The sequence below is a fragment of the Mastigoproctus giganteus genome, chromosome 13, assembly GCF_048544385.1.
Source record: "Mastigoproctus giganteus isolate SK-2022 chromosome 13, ASM4854438v1, whole genome shotgun sequence".
NCBI classification, from domain to species: Eukaryota; Metazoa; Arthropoda; class Arachnida; order Uropygi; family Thelyphonidae; genus Mastigoproctus; species Mastigoproctus giganteus.
Window position 1 is genome coordinate 104,067,522 of NC_143587.1, and position 22,392 is coordinate 104,089,913.

Sequence of the window (22,392 nt, forward strand, 5' to 3'; positions counted from 1 at the left end):
CCCACTGTTCTGCATATTTCCACTGTTTCACTGTCTCTTTAATTTTGCAGGTGCAACAAGATCAGCTAGCGGTCACTAGTGTGTTTTTAACATGATAGTAAAAAAAAAAAAAAAAAAAAACACACTCAGACCATCGCTCTTTCATAATATTTAAATAATTGGAAAGCTTCCTAATCGCTTAATTTCAAGTTTATCATCATATGAAAGCAAGCAAAAGGTCTTTAAATAATAAATTGTCTTATTCAATTTATTAAAAGGAACAAAAAATTAATAAAGTGGCGTCACGAGATATGTAATGCCCTCGAGGTGCACTTGCAAAAGCTGATTCGGAACAGCTGTCAGAGCGGGGACGCTTTCTTTTTAATGAATAACAACCTAAACATTTCTTTGACTCATATTCGCTCATGTGGTTTGGTAGAGAAACTATTCCAAAGCGTCTCTATACGCGTGCGTTGATGATTTCTATGGTATGAGAGACAGTTTTTGAGAGTGGTGCATCGTTTCTCTTGGCACGTGTGTTCTATTGACTTACGACGCCACTGCATTATGTACGTAACATTTAATCATTCATAACATCGGTTATAAATAAAAATAAATATAAATCAGTAATAAATACAAAAAAGTATTTACTTCTTTTTTTTTTTTTTTTCACAATGTTACTGTGGCAGTGCCATGGCAAAGTGGCACTTTAAGTGATTTGTCACTGCTTGAGATAATATATAAAACACTTTCAAGCTGATGCGCCTCTTACAGCACAAATGTGAGCATTTATCACATTTCATCACATTACACAATATAAATTGCGATGTAAGTTCAAGTAGAGCAGTGGAACTGCTCCATTCGTTTTTTGCCATTTTAAGCCTAGGTAGAAATATGCCCTTTTAGCACAGTTTAAATTCTCTGATATGTAGAAAATATGATGTGCGACAATATAGGAAACTGTCACTGTTTCATCTTCTCTTCTCTTCCCTTCTGCTTGAACTCACTGTTGGGAAAATGTCATAATTATTAATAAAAAGTGTCCTACTTCCTCATCTCCACTCTTGTGGAGCTGCAGTTTTGAGGAGATGGGGAGGGGAAATTGTGGTAGCGGTTAACCCATAACAGCAATTCTAGTTGTGATTATAATTTTCTAAGTGAAATGACTGATACTTGCAATTCAACAGAAAATTTATCATTATAGCCGGTGTATCATTATAGCTGCTCCACTTCCAAGTACGTTATGGCAATCTTTATCGATTTTGAGGGCGCTTTTGATAATTTATGGTGGGAAAGTGCCCTCAGCAGACTCCGTTCCAATCACTGCTCTCTTCAGCTTTATAAACTTGTTAGAAACTATTTTGCTGATCGCACCGTCACCGTCATCACTAAAAGCACGAAGATTAACAGATCTGTCTCCCGTGGTTGCCCCCAAGGATCTATTTTAGGTCCCTTGATTTGGAACCTAGTTCTCGATGATTGGCTGCTTAGGACTCCTGAATTTCAAAATGTGCGACAACTTGCGTATGCAGATGACATTATCATTTTAGTGAATGGAAACTCAAGATCTGAATTAGAACTCTATGCCAATAAAGTACTCTTTGAACTATCGTCCTGGTCCTCTAAGAACAAATTAAAATTATCCCCAACAAAATCGAAGATCATGATTTTTAAACACAAATTAGACTATCGCAGACCACCAGTTGTAAAACTTGACAAGAAATCACTTCCACTTGTCCGAAGCACCAAATTTTTAGGAGTCATCATCGACGACCGCTTTTCCTTTACTGAGCATATTCAACATCTGTCTGTCAAAGTTAAGAGTTTTACCGCGATGCTGCTCCAAATTACCAGACATGACTGGGGACTGAACACTAAAACCCTACATCTATTTTACAATGCTGCCATAATCCCAATTACAACCTACGCTGCCAGCCTTTGGTTTAGACGTACTGCACTCAAAACAGTACAAACCAAGTTATCCACTATTCAACGTTGCTTTCTCCTCAGCCTACTTCACGTTTGCCGAACAGTATCAACTCCAGCTTTACAGACTCTTGCAGGCACCATACCACTTGACTTGCATGTTGTGTTTAGAGGGCTTTGCTTTTACATCCGCAAAGGCATTTCCGTGGAATTTCAGGGAATCATTGTTAACCCTCAGACTGATCCCAAAACTGAGCGAACCAGATGCTGGAATTTGTTAGTGAATACCTGGCAGAATAGATGGAATTCTACCGAAAAAGGAGCTATCACCAAAAACTTCGTTCCCGACGTAACTGCACTACTTGCATCATCCACCAGAAAATGGTTTTCACCCTCACTGTTTACCTCCTACATACTAACTGGGCATGGTTCGCTTAACGCAAAACTCTACCAATTCAGACTTTCCAATACAGTCTCCTGTCGATGTGGGCTACCGGAAGACTCTCCTCACGTACTTTTTGAATGCTCCATTTACGATGATCTAAGATCGGCTCTTAAGGCAACAGTACCAAACTTGTGTCCCGGAGGTGAGAAGATACTCATTTCTGTCAACAATTTCCAGGCCCTTCAAACCTTCTGCAATGCTGCTTTTAATCGCAGGAAGGCTCTCAACCTCAATGTTAATTCAAGAAATGAAACTGAAAATGCATCATAAATCATAATACAACTGTGCGCTGCCTCGTCGTCCTGATGACGTCATATACAAAATTGTTGTGGCTTTCAAGAACACACAAAGATTTTGACAGATGCTGCACTTCTCTGACTCATCCTTTATCAAGACTCTCTTCAACTAAACCTCTGCTCAGTGATACCGTCATCTACCAGAGACTTCTGACACCACTCCAGATTAACAGAATTCAGAATTATATCTAGAACTTGTTCCTGCCGATCATGATTGAATGACATTACAACTTCTGTTTGACAATACACCTTTTCTCTTTGTGGACCACTTTGGGCAGCACTGCATACAGATGTGGGCAAGAAATGGATAAAGATTTTATTTTTATTTTTTTTTTTTTTTTTTTTTTTTTACTTTATGCTATTCTCATCCTTATTTCTTCGTCTTCTGCTGTCCTTTCTCCTGGGAGTGTGTGTGTGTGTGTGTGTGTGTGTGTGTGTGTGTGTGTGTGTGTGTGTGTGTGTGTGTGTGCGTGCGTGCGTGCGCGCGCTGTTGCCGGCTTGCTGGCGCGGGGTTCTTTTGAATGGCTCCAAATCCTCTTTGGACATTCAGTACGTGACTGTTGAGGTTGGCCATGGTTCTTGCGCAGTTGAGGCCTACCTCCCCGTGGTGTAGACGGACACTGGGCAGGCTTTCCAGGTGATCGCCTGCCTGGTGACAAAACGGCCAGAAACAACTAAACAACACAACAACACACACACTGCACGAACATAACGTTACACACATTTCTGGCCTGTTACAGTGCTTTCTGTAACCATCACAGTGTACAAAGACGGAGATGAACTTTCGTTCAGGTGCCGTCCTACATAAGATACTATACATGTCTACATGTCTACATTATAGCCGGTGTACGGCTTAGTAGCATATCATCTCTAAAACTTTGAAAGATTTTTTAGAGAGTCATATCGAAATCTGTTTTACGATGAGTGAATGATATTGTGATTATTCGTACGACATAATTATGTTGAAAGGCAGCATTATCTTGTCTCGGCCTTTTGATATATTCACACAAAAGTGCATCCCTGTTTTGATTTTAATTTTTTTTTTGTATCTCTACTCATCCTATTTTGGGAATACTGTATTATTTCCAAAACTAGGCGGTTGTGAATAAATATTGTCATCTCACAGCTTCCAACTTCGGTCCTGTTGATCCCACCGATGAACCCCTTGGCTGTTAAAAATATAAGGGCTTATGTGAGAGTTTCTTTGAGTGATATTTCATTTGGTACTTTACATTTCGTCCGTTTCATTCATTGGAATAACAAAGGTACAAAGTGAATATAACTTTATCTTTTTCTGTCCATCGAAGAACACAGATCAGTAATTAGATGACGTAGTTGCTCTTGTTCTCGACCAGTCGCAAGTTGTTTTTCTCACACCAGGGCCCTACATATAACACAAATCTGAATCTCTCTCTCGCTCGCGCTTATAAAAGACGGAAGTTGCAACATTGTCACTCCCTGTGTCTGTCTATGAATGCAACATTTACAATAAGCACAGACAGAGATGGAGGAAACTTGAGAGCCTTCCGGGGAAATTCATTTGTTCTCCATCTTCTGACCTCACCACCATCTGTCAGTTGGCTATTCACTCTGACACTTCATTTTGTGTAGTACTGTCAGAGTCCACCAAAATGGCCAAGAACTACAAGTGGGTACGGTCATGGGCACCCAAACTGGCCGTGAACAATCAACAGTTCGTGATGAATCTTAAGAAAACAGTCAATTTTACTGATGGAAAATAAAAATGAATATACTGTACATGTATTTCAAATATTCAGGGATTTAACTGCATTTCGTTTTAAAACAAATTACTTAAGCCTTGATATCTGTTATTTCTTCTATCCTAGAAACCAAAACGTGGGGAGGAGGTGGACAGTATTGAGTAACGCCGCCGTAGCCTAGTGGTCAGGCGCGCGGGTGCATAAGTACACGTGCCTTGAGTGACCGGGGTTCAAGCCTGTGACTGCTGAATACGGTGCTGTTTCTTGTATTCTGTCTATCTTGTGAACTCCTCTGATCATTTGATCGTCCCGGAGTATAAACAGAAAATTTATTTATTTAACGGCCAAACAACCGAAAAATACTTTTGTTTCTGTATAGCGAGCACTTGAAATTTTACGGAAAAAATTTCCGAATTTCTCCGATTTTAATGAAATTTGGAATGGCTCGATGAAAGATAAAATGCCATCGGAAATCGAGTGATGGATACGATTAAGACAATAGGAGCATTTGCAAATGCGTCTAAAAATATCGGATACACAATAATATAAGAAAACGTTGTGATCTATGATATATATATATATATATATATATATATCGTTAATAATATTATATTTTATATGCAAAAATGAAATGCAAATTTTGTGATTAAAGACCAATTTGAATTTGATTGCATAAAACTATTAGAAAAAATCTCTCAAAGAAAAGCAATAATCCGTTGCGAGAGCATAATCCTTCCTAACCGAGTTGTTGGCAAAGTAAATATAACCAACTATTAACCATAATCGAATGAATCGATTATAACCTCTCGATTATACCCATGTACTAATCTAATAATTGTTCGAATGATTTGTCATAATCAAATGAATTGATATTCATTATACTGTGAAAGTTTCTAATACCGCCATGAGCTCTCCTAACAGCTTAATTTTTGCCGCTATCTTTATGGAAAGAGGTACGTTAACCGTGAGTTCAGGTTTTTGATTGGAACGGTCTAACCCAACATGCAAATAATATCCTTCCACTACACAGTTTATGCTATTCAAAAACTGAATCCAGCGGCAGTTTTCTCCTTCGTTGTATGCTGTTCAGTGGTGTGGGGGAATTGTTTTTATGCCCAAATATATAGGAAACAAACGAATATCGATTAATATTAATACTCTTATTATAGATCAGCACACCCAGAACATCAGAGAAATTTTTCCATTAGAGCCGTGGATAACAGAATAGAATACACAATTCAGGAACCATGCCAGTCTGCATGATGCCAATTTAGCCCGAAATGAGGAAATGCCATTAAACCAACATTTTTATTCATTTATTAATGTTTTCTCTTTTGTCAGAATTACCTGGGTAATTCATACGCTCCATCACCTGGGTTTAAATACGTTTTAAATACGCTCCATCACTTGGGTTTAAATGCATAATGCATTTAAACCCAGGTGATGGAGCGTATTTAAAACCCAAATGCCTGGGTTGTAAATACGCTCCATCACCCCAACAATGTCATTGATTCATTAGTCAGCCGTATCTAGTTACATCTTTTCAACAGTCGTATCTGCAGTGAAGTTGGTGGTCCAATAATCATCACAATTGTGGTGGGGGGATAGGATTATCGGTGGTAACTCCAAAGAAAGTTGTTCTTGTACAGTGAAATTATGGAGAAATGAGAGGCTATTTGTACTAAGGCAACTTCAGAGTTGCCATACTCTATATTTACATTTTGGAAAGATATATACTGCCTATATTGTGACAGTACTGTGGGAATGGATTCTACTTGTAGTAATATGGTAACATTCTCAGCAAAGGTGAACTCTAATACCGAATTAAGGCGAGCTGCCTGAACCAAGTTTAGTTTAGCTCGCCATGATTCGGCACTGGAACGCATCATCTTTCTTACCAACACAACCTTCTTCGACTGGCAGTTGATAATTGCTTTAAATGAGGGGGAGGGAAATATCATTCCCCCATCTTAAACGCCACTTCAGTTTGGAATAACAGATCCTGCATGAAATTCGGCCACATGGAACTCCTTTATGATCTACAAAGCTTGTTCAGTTTGAACATTACACCGTGGAGGTATCTCATCATTATGCGTAATTTGGCAGTCTTTCTAAACCCCCCACACCCCGAAGAAAGTAGAATCAATAATTTGGCCTCAGTCATCAATCACAGCAGACTTTAATGTCATTGTCACACAATTTTGAAATAAAACTCTTAAGTTACTGTATCTTTAAAATAATTAAGAACGCACATCGTAGTAGAGACTTCCTTGATCCAATACTGATGCACCGCAACCCATCAGAAACATCTCACTCTGACAACAGTGAATCTCTGTAGAAGCGTATTTCCTAGATATTTTCGGTATTATTTTTTATATTTTTCATGTCAGGAAAGTGATCCTTCTACTTAGTTACACGGTCTTTCCTTTTTGTGTCTTTTCTATCAAATTTTATAATTCGAAACTTAAATTTTTCCTTTGTAGCCTCATGTAGAACGTACATCCTATTGTTATTTTTTCGATCGTTACATTTTTTGGTTTATCTTTTATATAACTGTTAATGCTGCTGCTACTACCTAGCTGTCTTGGGGTGCAACTGTGACCTTTTAGGTTTTAAAACTGATTTCCGTTTATTTATTCCTTGGAGAGAGTGAAGAAGGCATGTATTTCCATGTTGGACTCTACGCGTCCGTTGTTTTGTCTTCTGCATCGTCTACTGCAGTCAAGAACTTCCTTAGTGTAGAATACTGGATCCTGTGATGGCTAAACAGGACGCTCGGAAAATATTTTAAAATATCAAGAAGCATCCTCCATACTACCTTTAACTGAACTCCTTGCGAATTAATCATAATCAGGATTAATATCATCACCCTGGAAAAATTACATCAAGAATAGGCGCACCAAACTTTTCCAAAACTATTTCGCTTCTTCGCAGCCAAAGGATAGTACACGGAACCGAGGATCAATACCTCCAGTACGATAAATTTCGTGAACCAGCTCGACATAGATATCGAGAAACTGAGTGCCAATAGATCCTGTAGAACTGCCATTTTTCAACAAGCCTACCAGCTGATGGGCTCTAGCTTTGCAGCTCTAGGAGGCTAGGGTCATCTCGAGAGATGCGCTCCGCAAATGTCAATTATATATTGTATATTTATTATATATAATTCATTGCATTTATTCCACTCTTCCATTTTCATTTTATTTATTGTCATGTTATTTCTTGTTTTAGCTACCCCACTAGCATATAATACCGTACTGGGATGAAGTTGCGCCCTTCAAATTAGTAAATAAATAAATAATGCATATGTGCTACTTTAACAGAAAATACTCCATATTGTTTATTATTAAAGTAAGTGCTGGTTATGATCCTCAGGTAACATGTGTGGTCACTATTACGAACGTTCTGCGTTCGAACCGCACGTAACCACAAAAAAAAAAAAAAAAAAGCTTATTGTTAAATACATAGTTCGATTTAGTTACCATAAAAGGAAAATCTATTTCTGAAATATGCAGAATAACTCAGGAAATGGATATCTGTCAGGGGAGAAACTTAATAGGAGTATGATTACTCCAGGTTATTACCGAGATCAGGTTCCTACGCTATTAATGAAAAAGTTCAAGATTCTTAGTGGTTTCGAAGTAAACTACTTCGAACTTAGTCAACTACTATTTCGTCATTTGTGCGTGGTTCTGTGGGGTGACGATTCGGAAGTTATTCTCAGAGTATTCTACATACTAATGAGATTCAAGTCGGAGAGTTCGGTGGCCACTTCCTTTCGGGGAAATGTTCTCACTCTGAAGAAAGTCCTCCACTGGTTGCACGTTACAGTAAAGAGTATTATCGTCCTTTAGGAGCTGAGGCCTACTGTACCCAATAAAGTCCGACATAGGGCTCAAGGATTTCTTCTGTGGTAGGTGTCGAACTCCATACATTCATTGCACATTTTATCTGTGCAGGCTATCGGGTCACCTCCTCTGTAGCCTCGATATACATCATGGATTGGCTTCGGCTCTCACTCTCACCCTTTTAGATGAAGATACATCGAGAATGGGACTGTAGCCCGAGACCTGACTCATGACCTTTGCTTTTAGGTTTGTTTGATGACGCAAGTTGAAACGGGTTCCTCTCTGCGATGACATGAGAAGGTCACAAACTAAGTTGTCTTTCATACGGACCTCTTCCGCAGCCTACCGGATACATTTCTGCTGGAGATATTCCGTCCGTAACACAGCTCTCTTCCAAACTCGGAACAGAGTTGTTGTGTTGCGTTGTGTTGCTATCTTCTTATGTCATTTGGCAATTAGGCCTGGATGATATAGACAGTGCGCCAATTAGGCCTGGATGATATAGATAGTGCGCCAATTAGGCAAACTTCCATCGGGCCACTCGTTCCTTATTACCCACACGCTATCTTTATGCTATTGTTCCATAAAAAGTTACTCAGACGTTTGATATCCGTCTGCAATCGAACTGAGTGACGCATAGTCGACCGCTATATTTAAAACAACCCATATTTGCTTATCAGCACATGTACTCATTTGATTAGCTACTTGATCCTTGTGCACAATTTCAATTCGATTTGTAAAGCGCAGGTATGCAACTTGACTATAGTCAAGTTGCATACCTGTTTGAGAGCTGCTACATGTTAGAATTCTTTCTGCACTGGAACTGGCACCATCAGAAAATGATACCTAAGATATTTTTCCTTGGTTTTCTTTCAGCCGAAAAATTTGTATTTTTTGGTGTAATGTTTCTCAGTTTTTGCCAGCAATTACATCCGAGTGCAAGTGCTATGTTAGATTTATCGAAAACTTGCTTAGCAGAAGGTACTTTGTTGTTACCAACATTACAAATCATTGATGACAAAAATTTGAAGTGTAAGTGCCTCTGTCTGTTTCTGTTTATCCATCCATTTTTAATAATATTTTACTATATAGCACATTACAGGTACTCCAACAAAATATGTAATTGAGAGAGTTCACTTAAAATGATCCAGTCATCTCATTGAAGTGATCGGATGCGATGAAATGATTCTTGATAAGTTTTCCTGAACATTAACTTGTATTTCTAAGTAACATAGTTTAATCTTTGTACAATAAGGAAACTATAATGAAAGAATAACCTTTGTTTTGCAAAATACAACTGATTCTCCTCTGAGTAAAATGCTAAGATATTCAACAACAGTAATATTCAAAAACTTTTTTTCAGGGTAAAATTTGGGCTACCCTTAGAGGAATCTTGTAAAAACGGTATCCCGCGTCCTTTGCTGGTAAGTATTTTCAATATATTTTTTCGATACTTAAATAGAATTAATATAAATAAATAATTCGAATTCGCGTTTGAATTCGAATTGATTTATTATGAATTACAATTTCAGTTCCCGTCAGTGACTGGAGAAATCTTTGCAGTGTTTTGTTAACCATCATTTGGTGGTCTGTCTAAGGGAAAGGTAGCTGTGAATTTATCATCTCCACCTAGCGGACTGTACTGAATGTAGGACCTCTGCAAAGGAGCAGCCAACATCTGGGCAGCTGCTGCCTGGTGCCCGTCCCCAGGCAGGAGTAGCCGGGCCTTGTTTTTTTTATCCTCTTACATGCCAAAGCGCACAAAATCCCGCACCCACTGGAGGTAGTGCAATAACAGTGGGTGCCAGCTATCCCGCTCCCAAGCTTGGGAGCCCGCAAAAAAAAAAAAAAAAAAAAAAACACAAGGCCGAAACTCCAAAAACCCATCGAAGTCACACAGCCGAGACAAACATTTTTAAAGAACCCTGCAGTTTTCAATAGCATTATGTATATCAGTTACCCTATTAACGTTAGCATTAACAAGGAAAGAAACTATTAACATTGATTACACATTCCAGTGAGGTTTACCAGTCTCTCTATTTGCCAGTCAAACTGTTCAAGATATTTATAGTCTGATTTAATTTCTTCCCTAGTAGGAGGATCTGAGTTCATTGGGTGGGTCTATAGAAGTTCCTCAGGCGACTTCCATGTAGAGAGTTCACATAGTATTCCTGAGCTTTAGGCTATAGGAAATGAAACCTTAAAGGTTACCTCTAAAGCGATTTATACCATTCTGCAAAATTTATACATCAGGTGACTTACCAGGAGAGGAAGTTCTCAGTATGCACTAAAACACTCGCAGTAGCACTGAGCATTCTTGCAGAAGGTTTTCCTATAAGTGTAGTTATAAATTTTCAGTTAGAAAGCAGAAATTGGAGTTTTTTTTGTGTTCAATAGGCTTGATGGCGTTTTAGATTATTGCAGGAGTCATCTTCTGGGGTAAAGATCTTATTTTATTTAGTTTTTTTAAAATAAGATTTCATAAGAGAGAAGCGTGTTGGGGTGCACAGAAGTATGGATGTTCTTAACTGTGTGGTTAAGCAATTATTTGCAATTCTTCACGGTTAGCTTCCTAATAATTTAGGTACGTTTATATACAAAGCTTCTTGGTGAGCCGTCCATCGTCACTTAGAGGAGAAAGGGGTATACCTATCACTTCCTCTTGCGTTGGTGACTATCTTCCGATATGTTCTTCCCAAAAGTAAGTTAATTTGGATCATTGTGACTCCATAGTAGAGTTTCTAGCCGCAAGTATTTTCTTGAAAACTGCCGCAGAGAACTGAAATGTAGCGAAGACATCAGAATTTGATGCCACTGTCAGGTATATTCAGGGATTTTCATGTGTTGTTTGGCGGATCCCAGAGTTCCCCCCCCCCCATAAGCCGCTATTGTACTTCTTGTGTTGAAGCTTACTCCAAAACCGGCCATTTGCATGTAGTGTTGGGCGTGTATGATGTGTTCTGGTGTTGTGTTATCGGCCGGTGCCTGGCTCTTAGCAGGTGAGAAGCAGTAACACCTGGTCACTACGTCCCTTCCCCATCCCCGCCACGTGGAGGCGGCGAGAATCAACTATCTCCTGCTGGGCAAGCCCAGAGCATAAGACCTGAGAGTGCTCGAAAAGAATGAAGTTGAAAAGGAGAAATACAAAGGGAGAAGTTTGGGAGCTGGGGAGGTAAATGGATAGAATAGAGGAGATCAACAGAGGGACTCTCCAATAATTAGAAGTGAGAAGTAGTAAAGCAAGAATAAATTTGATGCCACTGTCAATATAAAATAAAGACAGTTAGTTCGATTAAGGGAAACCTGAGTAATTTAAAAAATAAAGTAAAGACAGGGAACTCACAAGTACCGCCTCTTCAAGGGAACATCAGCTCTTCTCCGAAAAGGATAATATTTCAGTCGATCGCCATCCAGCCAAATGGCAGCGGATGTCCTTATATGATCCGAACAGAAAATAAACAATGAAGAAACAAAACTGAAATTTGTAATATATGCCATGGTCACAGTCCTCTACAGTTTAAAAAAGCAAACAAAACGCAAATTTAAACATCGACTCAGCCAATTGACTGATCTAAACCAGAAGCGGATGTGCAACTTAAAAATAAAAACTAAATCATGACAAATAGAATTAACATAAATAAATTACAATTAATTAGTTGAAACCTAGTGAAAAAGCAAGGGATGGTCATGAGCATTCAGACTAAGATGGAAAGAACGGGACAGAAGAAAGAAAAAATTAAAGGGGGAAGGAAACAAAAGAAAATGCAACAGAATGTGTTATGTCAATAACAAAATTAACTTTCGTGTAAGTTAGTGCAATGCATCATTTCTACACGCAGCCAGCTACTAAGTAACTAGGAATTGGCACCATTAAGTACATCTCGTATTGTGAATACCCTCACAACGAGTTACCGTGATATTGCACTACCTCGAATAAGTAACGCTTCACCAACGGAGAAGACTATTGTTACTTATTCTCGGCGGATACCGCCACCCAGACGGCACCGTTTCAGAGATCGTTGACTGCTCATCGGTGGGTGAGCAGGTACCCTGGTGTTGCAGTGATGACGGCTCAGTTGCGAAGTATAACTCCGCAATATGAGAAATGCCTAGTGGTGTAAAAGTAATTAAGATCATAGAGCACTTTAGGGCTGTAAGCCTCAGGTTGCTAAACAGTTAACTGACTTAACAGTTAACTAAGTTAGTGCAAGTTACACATCAGTTAACTATTTCGCAACCTGAGGCTTATAGCGTAAATTTCTCTATGATCTTAATTACTTGTACACTACTAGGCATCTCTCATTTTGTGGAGTTATACTTCGCAACTGGGTTGTCATCATTGCATCACCAGGTTATACCTGCCCACCCACCGATGAGGAGCCAACAAGCTCCCACGTTTGGGTGGTAGTATTCGCCGAGAATAAACAATAATAGTCTTCTCCATCGGCGAAGTGTTATTTATTCGCGGTAGTGCAATACGATGGTAATTTGTTGTGAAGGTATTCACAATATGAGATGTACTTAATGATGCCAATTCCTAGCTACTTAGTAGCTGGCTGCGTGTAGAAATGATGCACTTGCACTAGCTTACAAGTCAGTTAACTATTTCGCAACCTGAGGCTTAAAGCCCTAAAGTGCTCAATTAATAAAATTAACTTTACAATAAAGATAAATGGTTACGTCTTAACACTACTGTAGAAAAAGAAACACTAAATATGCCACGAAACTAATGCGAAAAATTAATGCCATGATTAAAGTTGTACATGGCAGGGAGCAATTCTGCTATCTGGTAGAAGAATCGCAACTTGTCATTTATAACGCTGATTGTAGAATTAGTTTTGTGGTATATTTTATGTTCATTTTCCTAAGATAAATTTAATTAAAAAACCAATAATTGATTATTATTATTATTATTGTGCACACTAGTTATATTTTCCATTCATGAAGCCTTAGCATTCATTGTTAAGCTGCATTATGAAGGAGCGTGCGTAAGTCTGGATCCTTACCGTATTAAAGAATTTTTTCACTTTGAAGTATGTAAATTCATTAATAAGCCGGTAACTTTAGTTTTGCTTCTTTTTTTTTATTTTTTTTGTTTATTTGTTTTACTTTTTTGTTGAAGGACGAGTGGTACATCTTAAAAGATCTGTTTTATCATATAGACCATGCTGCTGAGGTTGAACAAAGAGGCTCCCAACAAGAGGAACGTGTTTCGAGCTCCAGGTCATCATGGGAGTGTGAAGAAGCTCATTCATTTCCTGCAGAGGGGCTATTTAGTTAACATGGAGGACACGCCAGTCTATACTATTGCATCCGTACTGAAGGTAAGTTTTCTTATACAAGACATTTGGCTCAGATAACTACAGACTACCTTGAAGATAAAATCAGTGCGTTCTTCATTCCTTCGTGACGGTATAATGGTTTCGCCACTTGTCGCTCGTCTGGAGAAGGCTGGGCTCGAATCCCGGATTTACTTTGCATTAGTTTGTGACTGGAGGAATTCTTAAAAGCCCCTTAATCGATGTCAAGGGGAGAGATTTCAGGCCGTGAATTTTTCAGGGAGCACAACATGCAAATCTGCCCGTGGTTACTTGTATGTATATATATATATTGCGCGCGCGCACACACACACACACACACGATCTGATAATTCAGAGACTGACTTTGTATCTTGAAATTGCAGCATCGTAGCGACCGAATTGTTGCAATATATTCGCAACATCTCGAAATTTTAAAGCATGAATGGTCCGTTTATCTGCAGTCATTCTGAATTAGTGCTTGTTGAATAGAAAGCATTTTATGCATTTCATCATATTATAAAATGAGTGATTTTCCTGAGCATCGAATTCATATCAGATTTTGTTTCAGATTAGGGAAAAGTGCAATACAGGGTGATTCAAAAGTCTTCCATACATAAGGAATAATGTTTCTTTCTTTCTTTTTTTCTGTTTTTAGCTACCCTTCTAAAATGCCTTTGTCTAAAGAAGAGCGTATAAAAATCATTCTCATGGCCGGATCAAGTAGCTGTCGCAAAGTTTCAATGGAATTTAACAGCAAACATGGCAAGCACATCACACACGACACTGTTGCCAAACTTATTGAGAAGTTCAGAAAGACTGGAAGTGTTACTGACCAGCCGAGAAGTGGTCGCCCACGAACATCCACTAATGAAGGCACAACCGACTTGGTGCTGGCAGCGTTTGCAAAGAGTCCCCAAAAAGCACACGACGGTTGTCTGCAGAAAACAGTGTCTGCCAATCGAGTATCGTCCGCATCATGAAAAAGCACAAATGGCATCTATACAAAATACAAACGTTATAGCATCGTAGTGAAGACGACCCGGATAGGCGGATGGACTTTTCTGAATGGGCAGTAAACAAATTGGACGGAGACACACACACACTTCTCACCTGGGACCTTGTTTACTGACGAAGTCAATTTTTACGTTAACGGAGAAGTTAATCGCCAAAACTTGCATTATTGGAGTGATACCAACCCTCACTGGATGAGTCCCTCAAAGATGCAAGATGCGGGAAAACTGATGGTGGGTGCGGGATATGGGAAAACAAAATTGTCGGACCTGTTTTCTTTGACACAAATCTGAATGCTGAAATGTATCTAAACATGCTGCAAGACACTATTATGCCGTCTCTGCTAAACGAGGACGGAGAATTTCCGGCGTATTTTAAGTCGGGGAACCACCCCATTAGGTATATGCATGCACTGATGATTGTTGGATCAGCAGTTTCCAAGTTCCTAGTTTGGTCGCAATGGTCCCGTGGAGGGGCCTCCGAGGTCCTCAGACCTCAGCCCACACGATTTTTACTTGTGAGGGCACTTGAAGGTCATGGTGTACCAGGAAAAGATACGAAACATGAATCACCTAAAGAAACGTATTCGAAATACAATTACGATCAGATGTGTTAACGCGAGTTCCACATGAGTGGGAGAGACGCATCCGTATGTATTTTTAAAGGAATGACAACCATGTAGAGCAAGTTTTGTGAATAAAGTGACATTTTGTTAAAACAATTGATTATTTTCTCTATGTATGGAGACTTTGGAATCATCCTGTAGAAACCCAAGAAATTTTAATGACAGCTTTCAGAGACGGTATGTGTTATTCGACGTCTTCTCAATGGTTCACAAAGTTTAAAGAAGCCCCCCCCCCCCACGCTTCTGTCGAATGTGATTTCTCTGGCCGCCCTTTAACATCAAATCTAATGATTCAGTCGCTAGTGTTCGTGACCTGATCAGGAGTCATCGATTCAATTCAAAAAGCAATGATTCAATTTCTCTTCTTTGATCCGATCAGAGTGGTCAATGTCTAACAATCCGCGAAGTTCTAGTGAATCTGGTCTTTCTTATGGAACGTGTCAATCAATTTTAAAACAAGATTTGGGAATGCGATGCGTTTCAGCTAAATTTGTGTGTGTGTGTGGCATCCTCGTGCAGTCGACACACACAGTTTCTTCCATCATTACTGGTGACGAAACGCGAGTGTGTGATTATGACCCCCAAAAGTCTAGAAGAGTAAGACAATCTTGATCAAATGTGAAGATCATGCTTATTGTAATTTTTGATTCACAGGGCTTTCTTCGTTATGAATTTGTCCTTCATGGTCAAATAAGTGAACCAGGAACACTACAAAGCATTTCTACGGTGATTTCGTGATGCTGTTCGGAAAACACGGCTGGAAAAATTGAGCTACATGGAATTGGTACTTTCATCGTGAAAAGGCCCCTACACCTGGAGCTTTCCATTCAAGAATTTCTTGCGAAGCACTCCATCCATCACTGTGGTTTTCCCATAGGCCAGCGCACCAGATTTCTCCCTGTGATTTCTTTCCAGCTTTACGCCCCCGTGAAAGGTCACACATTTGCAGAGACTGCGGAAATTATTAATAATGCAAAATAGGAACCATTATCAACTCAAAGAACCTATTGGAATGATTCCAGAAGACTTGGAATCAGTGGATACAGTGGCAAGAAGGCTACTTCGAAAAGGAGCGAGTAGTCGATAAGCCTTATCATTTCCCAAATATTAGTTCAGATCCTGAACTTTTTGATTACATCAAGCGTGTGTGAGTGTATTTATATATATATTTTTTTCTCTGTAGGTTTACATGCTAAATATTTCTCTGCGTGAAATCGAATGGCTATTAGAATTTCAATGTAGGCGAATTTATGCCATCTTTTCAAAGTAATGATGTCCGCTGCCATTGCATTGTGGTTTGAGAGAGAGAGAGAGAGAGAGGGGGGGGGGGATAATCTTAGTAGCTATTATATACTGATTTCCATTCACCTTATATGAACGTTCCTCTGCTGTTAACGGGTTCTTTGACCAATGTCCAAACAAAATGAATAGGTCATGCATATCCGTTTCTGTTATTCCAATATCAATATTACTTTCTTATAAAATTTGAGTGGTGGTTAATGGGGTGTAATAAATATTATCGTTTTGATAACAGCCAGATAGTAATTCTACAGGGTGTCTCAAAAATATTGGTACAAACGTTTGTACCAATATTTTTGTACCAATATTTAGGGGAGGTAGGTAACATCTAAAGGAATGTGAATCGCATAGGAACCCATAACCGGAAACGTCACGGGAAAGTAGTAGCAGAGGCACAAGACAATAATTAGTGGCAAACATTTATTTGACATAATATTAACAATGGAGTACGAGATGGATGCATTTCATGATGTTACAACAGATGCTCGAAGGTTCCACCATGAGACGCGATGCATGCGTGACACCGACGCAGCATGGATTGGTGGACACTGTCGAACACACATGGAGTTTCTTTGACAGTAGCAGCAGCGCAGACGAGTCTCGCCACGAGATCCATTTCTGTCTCCACAGGCAATTCATACAAGATAGATTTGAGGGCCCTCCACAGAAAGAAATCAAGGCTCGATAAATCAGGTGAGCGTGGGGGCCAGGCACCGGGTCCACCACGGCCAATCCATCGACGCCCAAAACGCTTGTTCAAATGGTCACGAACACACCTTCCGTAATGGGCAGGCGCCCCGCCATGTTGAAACCAAATGTTGCGTCTCACACTTGCTGAAACATTGTCAAGTAACCCTGGTAGAACTTGTTCAAGAAAGATCCGATATTTAGCGGAGTTCATGCGGGATGGTAACAGGTATGGGCCGACTAAGCAGTCACCGACCATAACTGCCCACACATTTATTGCGAAGCGATGTTGTGCCGCATGGGGTCGCACACCGTGTGGGTTGTTGTGAGCCCACGCACATGAGCATTGTGCTGATTGAACAAGCCTTCCCGAGTGAAATAAGCCTGATCCGTTAACAAAACATAGGCTGGAAAATTCAAGTCTTAAACGCTTTCTTGGAGAAACCACTGTCCAAAAGCCACACGTGAAGGATGATCTTGCGGGAGCAGTAACTGAACCCTTTGGAGATGAAAGGGTTGTAAGGAATCGTCGTGCCAGACACGCTGTACACTGCAACGAGACACTCCTAAGGCAGAGGCAACGGCACGTGTGCTGGTAGTAGGATTATTCTGGACGGCATTCAACACACTTTCCTCTATGGCGGGAGTTAGCGTCGAACGTGGTCTGCCCGCACTACTCCTGTTACCTCTAAATGACCCATAATCGCACAAATTTTGATGCACACGCACAAACAAACGGTGGTTCAGTACATGTCTGTCTGGGAAGCGTTCTCCATAAATTCGTTGAGCGGCTCGTTCATTGCCCTCTGCTAATCCATACACTAGGTGCATGTCTGCCAGCTCATAGTTCGTATATCGATGCATGCTCTTCGTGGGGCGACTACTGCTTGAAACCAGAAATTTTCCCTCGCGCGAACTGATGAACAGCGCCGTGTACCGACTTTCGGTGATGTTTCCAGTTATGGATTCCTATGCGATTCACATTCCTTTAGATGTTACGTACCTCCCCTAAACGTTTTTACCAATATTTTTGAGACACCCTGTATAGTGATGCTATTTTGAATAATAACAATAAAAACAGCAAACTGGGACTTGAACACAAAGCCCGATCGGTATACATCAGATGTTACATAGGCATATTAAGCTAGACATTCCTCAACGTGACACATCGCTCAACTAGGAAAAAAATAATAAATATAAATAAAAAGTAAATAATAAATAAATAACCGTATTTCTAAATAGCCACCGGATGAGTTCTTTCATATCGAATGAGTCGAAGTGCCTTCTAACTCTTAATGAAGTTGGATCAGTTTTTACGCTTATTACCTGGCGTTTTTTTTTTATAATCTGGAGGTTATGTTGGAAATTATAAGTAAATACAGAAATATCTTTCCACATCAGCCCACTCGGCCAGCGCCATCTAGCTATTACAAAGTCCTAACACTGATTTGTGACGTTAGTAAGTACTACGAAATCTTGACGAAATGTCTCTTTTTGAAATCCTTAATTTCGACTTGTTTCATATTATTTTTTTCCTGCGTGGAATAAAGGACGGCCAACAAATAGATATTAAATTACTGATGTCAGTCGATATCAATACGATACAGATAATGCCGAAGAAATATTCGATACCGATAAATTGATTTTTCTATATTTTTATTTTGTTTTCTCATCAGTACTTGCTTTCGACGACAATATAAATAAGATCTTTATTGTAAAGTTTACCGGTACACGCAGGTATCACGACCCTACAATACCCTTTACGGCACAATGCCAGGGGTTAACAAGCGGCAGAGATAACCTCGCCGGGATTATAAAGATTAATTATAGGCAGATTATAAAAAAAAAAAAAAAAAAAAGTACTCAAAGCAGATAACATTGACTTGGAAGGAAAACTAATATAAAGTAACAAAAATAATACAAATTGTGATAACAAAAGATATTTTCCTCGAGTCCAGTTTTCTGAGAGTTTCTTGCCCAGCCATAACGATCTGAGATCAGTTGGTAGTTGTGGACACCACGTGCAGATCTAGGATGAGCCCTCTATACTTTTTATCATCTATGATTTTGAATAAGTCAGCATCTAGGGATTGAACCAGATGGAGCTTCTGATAAGGGAGGAACCGATCTTTCAAATGTAGCCTCGAAGGAAGAGCAGGAAGCTTGGGAGTGGAGCGGAGAGCTGGTTGGGGAATTCGCCAGCACACTGTGTCCCAAACGTTGGGTGCTGAGACTCTCCCGGAAATCATTTTTACAGTGAAGATGAGTCTTCTCTCGTGCATTAATACTGAAAACCTGGTTAAATTCAGCGCTTTTGCCTGCGTATTTTGCGCTGCTGTGGTGGGAGATGACACTTCCAGGTTGCCCACTTCAGGAGCCAGTATTCAGCGGCTTTTAATGGTTTAATTGTGGTGTCTGCAGCTGAGCCCCACAACTCTACTCCATACAGTACACTTCCGAAAATCATCATCCTGATATACATTTTTATCAGGTTTATGTTGTGAATGTGTAGCAAGTGCTGCTTGGCAACCCACCGTTTCTTGTTGAATTTAGCACAGAGTTCTTCTATATGATGATGGAATCGTAATTTTCTGTCGAAGATTACACCCAGATCTCTTTGCTTTTCAACGCAGGGGATCGGGACTCCGTCAATCGCAGGCTGAATTATAGTTGGTATGGGTTTAAGTGAGAATACCATGATGGCAGATTTCTCAGGGTTCACTTGCAGGTCAAAATTCGTGAGGTACTGCTGTACTTCGGGTGAGGTCTTGTTGATGGTTGCTGTGGAGTTTTTTGCTTCATCGGTCTAATTTATTTTTGTGAAGATCTTTAAGTCATCTGCATATGATATCATATCTGTTCTATTGTGTATTAGCGGGTAGTGATAGCTGTGAAAAGAATTCCAGACAGGAGTCCTTCTTGCGGAACGCCTGCTTGTATCTGTCCAGTATACCTTTGCTTTCCTATGTACATTTGGATGATTCTATTCTGAAGAAGGGATGTCAGAAACTTCAGTACTGGGCCTGTGATGTGATAGTAAATTCGAAGGAGTTTGAGCAAGACTGGGATGTGAACACTATCGAACGCAGCTTGTAGATCAAGATATGTGATTGCCATTTCTTCTTTCTCCTCAAATGATCCAAGGATGGCATTAGTAGTCATAATCAGGTTACTAACTGTTGATCTGTTTTGCAACGAATAATGAATTTGCTGCGGTTGGTTGGTTGGTTGGTTTTTAGGAGCATTAGCAACTAAGGCCATATTGCTCCGGGAAATGCGGTGGTCATTCTCTGACCTTTCCTCATCCTCCGTATTTGGTGGTGACGGGCTCGAACCCCGGTCTAATCAAGAAGTGTGTGCTATGCACTGCTGCTCCTTCCCACCTGGCTACGGAGGCGGCACAATTTGCTGCGGCCTGTGAGGGAGAGTGTGCATGGTAAGTGTTTTCAGTACTGTTTTTTTCAAACAATTTCAGTAGACACGAGGAACAAGAGATGGGTCTAAAGTGCCTGGCTTCAGTTGGCTGGGAAACTTTTGGGAGGGGCCTAACAGAATATAAATTCCATATTTGAGGGAAAAATTCTCCTTTTAATATGCTATTAAAATTATTAGGAGGGGATCACTTAGAAACGAGCTCAAACATTTAATGATAAATTGTGTTACTTTGTCGATTCCCGCTGTACCAGTTGCAGGCAACTTATTAATCACAGATAAAAGGTCTTGTCTTGTTAATTCGATGGTTTCAAGTGCATCTCTGGGCACATCATCATCAGACATGGGAATATCACTGGGCTCATGGTGGTTTTGCTGAACTCGTGCAATCAAGTCCATCCACATTTCAGGATCAAACTGTGGAGGGAGTTCACAGTATTTCTGTGGGTATAATGGACAGCCCTTACGAAGTGTGGTTTCAATGTGATGTTTTATGGCTTGAGACTTGAGGCGGTTGAAGCTTGCTCATCCTTTGGAGTACGCAGTTCGGTCCGGAGCTAGTCCTGTCATTTTCCACTGTTTGTACAGTTCCTGTTTAAGCTTAAAACTATTGCTCAGCTCAGGAGTCCACCATCCTCTCGTACGTTCAGAGATCCTTATTTTCTTTGAGGCTGCATAATTAGAAATTGTGATGAGTCGGCGAGTTAAAAAGGTCTAAGGCAAGTTGATTATCACATTGCTCAAGTGCATTCCAAGGAATTGCAGTGGCTGCTTCTAGACATTTAGTAATGTTGAGTCATTTTGGGCTCGTTATTATCTTGGTGTGGACCTGAGTCGAGACGTAATTTGGAGTCGGAAAATATAAGTTGATTAAAATTGGCATGTGATTAGATTGAAAAGCTATTTCTGTTGTAGAATCAAGTTCACAATTGCTTGATGATAGCACAAGATCAAGATGGTGGTCACCCCTGGTCGGGGAGATTATTAATCAGATGGATTCCTAATGGGTGAAGGTTATTTAGCAATCTGGACTGAAGATGAACAAGTTGAGGGGGAAAGTTAAAGTCTCCACAGATAACATGCCTTGCTGAGTGACGGAGCCAATTGGTTATCTTGTCGACGGTTTCGGCATCAGGTCCTGGAGGGGTGTATATAACTGCAAAATCAATGCGAGCAGATTTAAATTCGAATGACACAATTAGCCATTCGAACTTAGTGCTATTATAGTTCTTAGTAACAAGTATATGTGGTGTTTTGTAGAAGAGTCCCACTCCACCTCCCCTTTTGTCCTGTCTGGAGCAGAGAATCACGTTATATCCAGCCGACACTGCATATGGAAAATGCTCCTCATTTCGGCCAAGCCAGGTTTCTGTTATGCAGAGCACATGAAACTCGTGCGAAAGTAGAAGCTCTTCTACAGTTTCAAGCTTGTTACGGATGCTACGGGCATTCTGATAGAATATACAGATGCTATTATGTCTGGGGATCTTTCTTAGTACCCTCTGCGGTCTTTTTTATTTTTGAGGACGTTTCTTTCAGATATCCTAACAGGAATTATTGTGAATTGGCCTCCATCCATGATTTCGGTAGTCGATATGTCGTCAAATTCTAATACATTAATATTTATAGATGAACAGATTTATGAATACGTTAACAATTGCTTAATTAATATTAAAATTATTAATTGAAATTTTATTTAATTGAAATTATTTAAATTTTATTTAATTGAAATTATTTAAATTTTATTTAATTAATTAACATTTCAGTACTGAATAATTTATTTTTCAGTTCGAACCAAAAATCTCTTCTCAGTTGCAGAATGT

The 22,392-nt window shown here is 39.7% G+C and overlaps 1 protein-coding gene across 2 annotated transcripts in view; it reads left to right on the forward strand.

Moving 5' to 3' along the window:
* Positions 1–22,392, forward strand: part of LOC150076324 (rho GTPase-activating protein 20-like) — a 218,458-nt gene that overhangs the window by 70,841 nt on the left and 125,225 nt on the right. For both annotated transcript variants that reach the window (XM_090387127.1, XM_090387128.1), the window contains exons 2-3: positions 9,579–9,639; positions 13,378–13,539. In XM_090387127.1, coding sequence (XP_090243253.1) covers positions 9,579–9,639; positions 13,378–13,539 — 223 coding nt within the window. The remainder of the gene's footprint in view (positions 1–9,578; positions 9,640–13,377; positions 13,540–22,392) is intronic.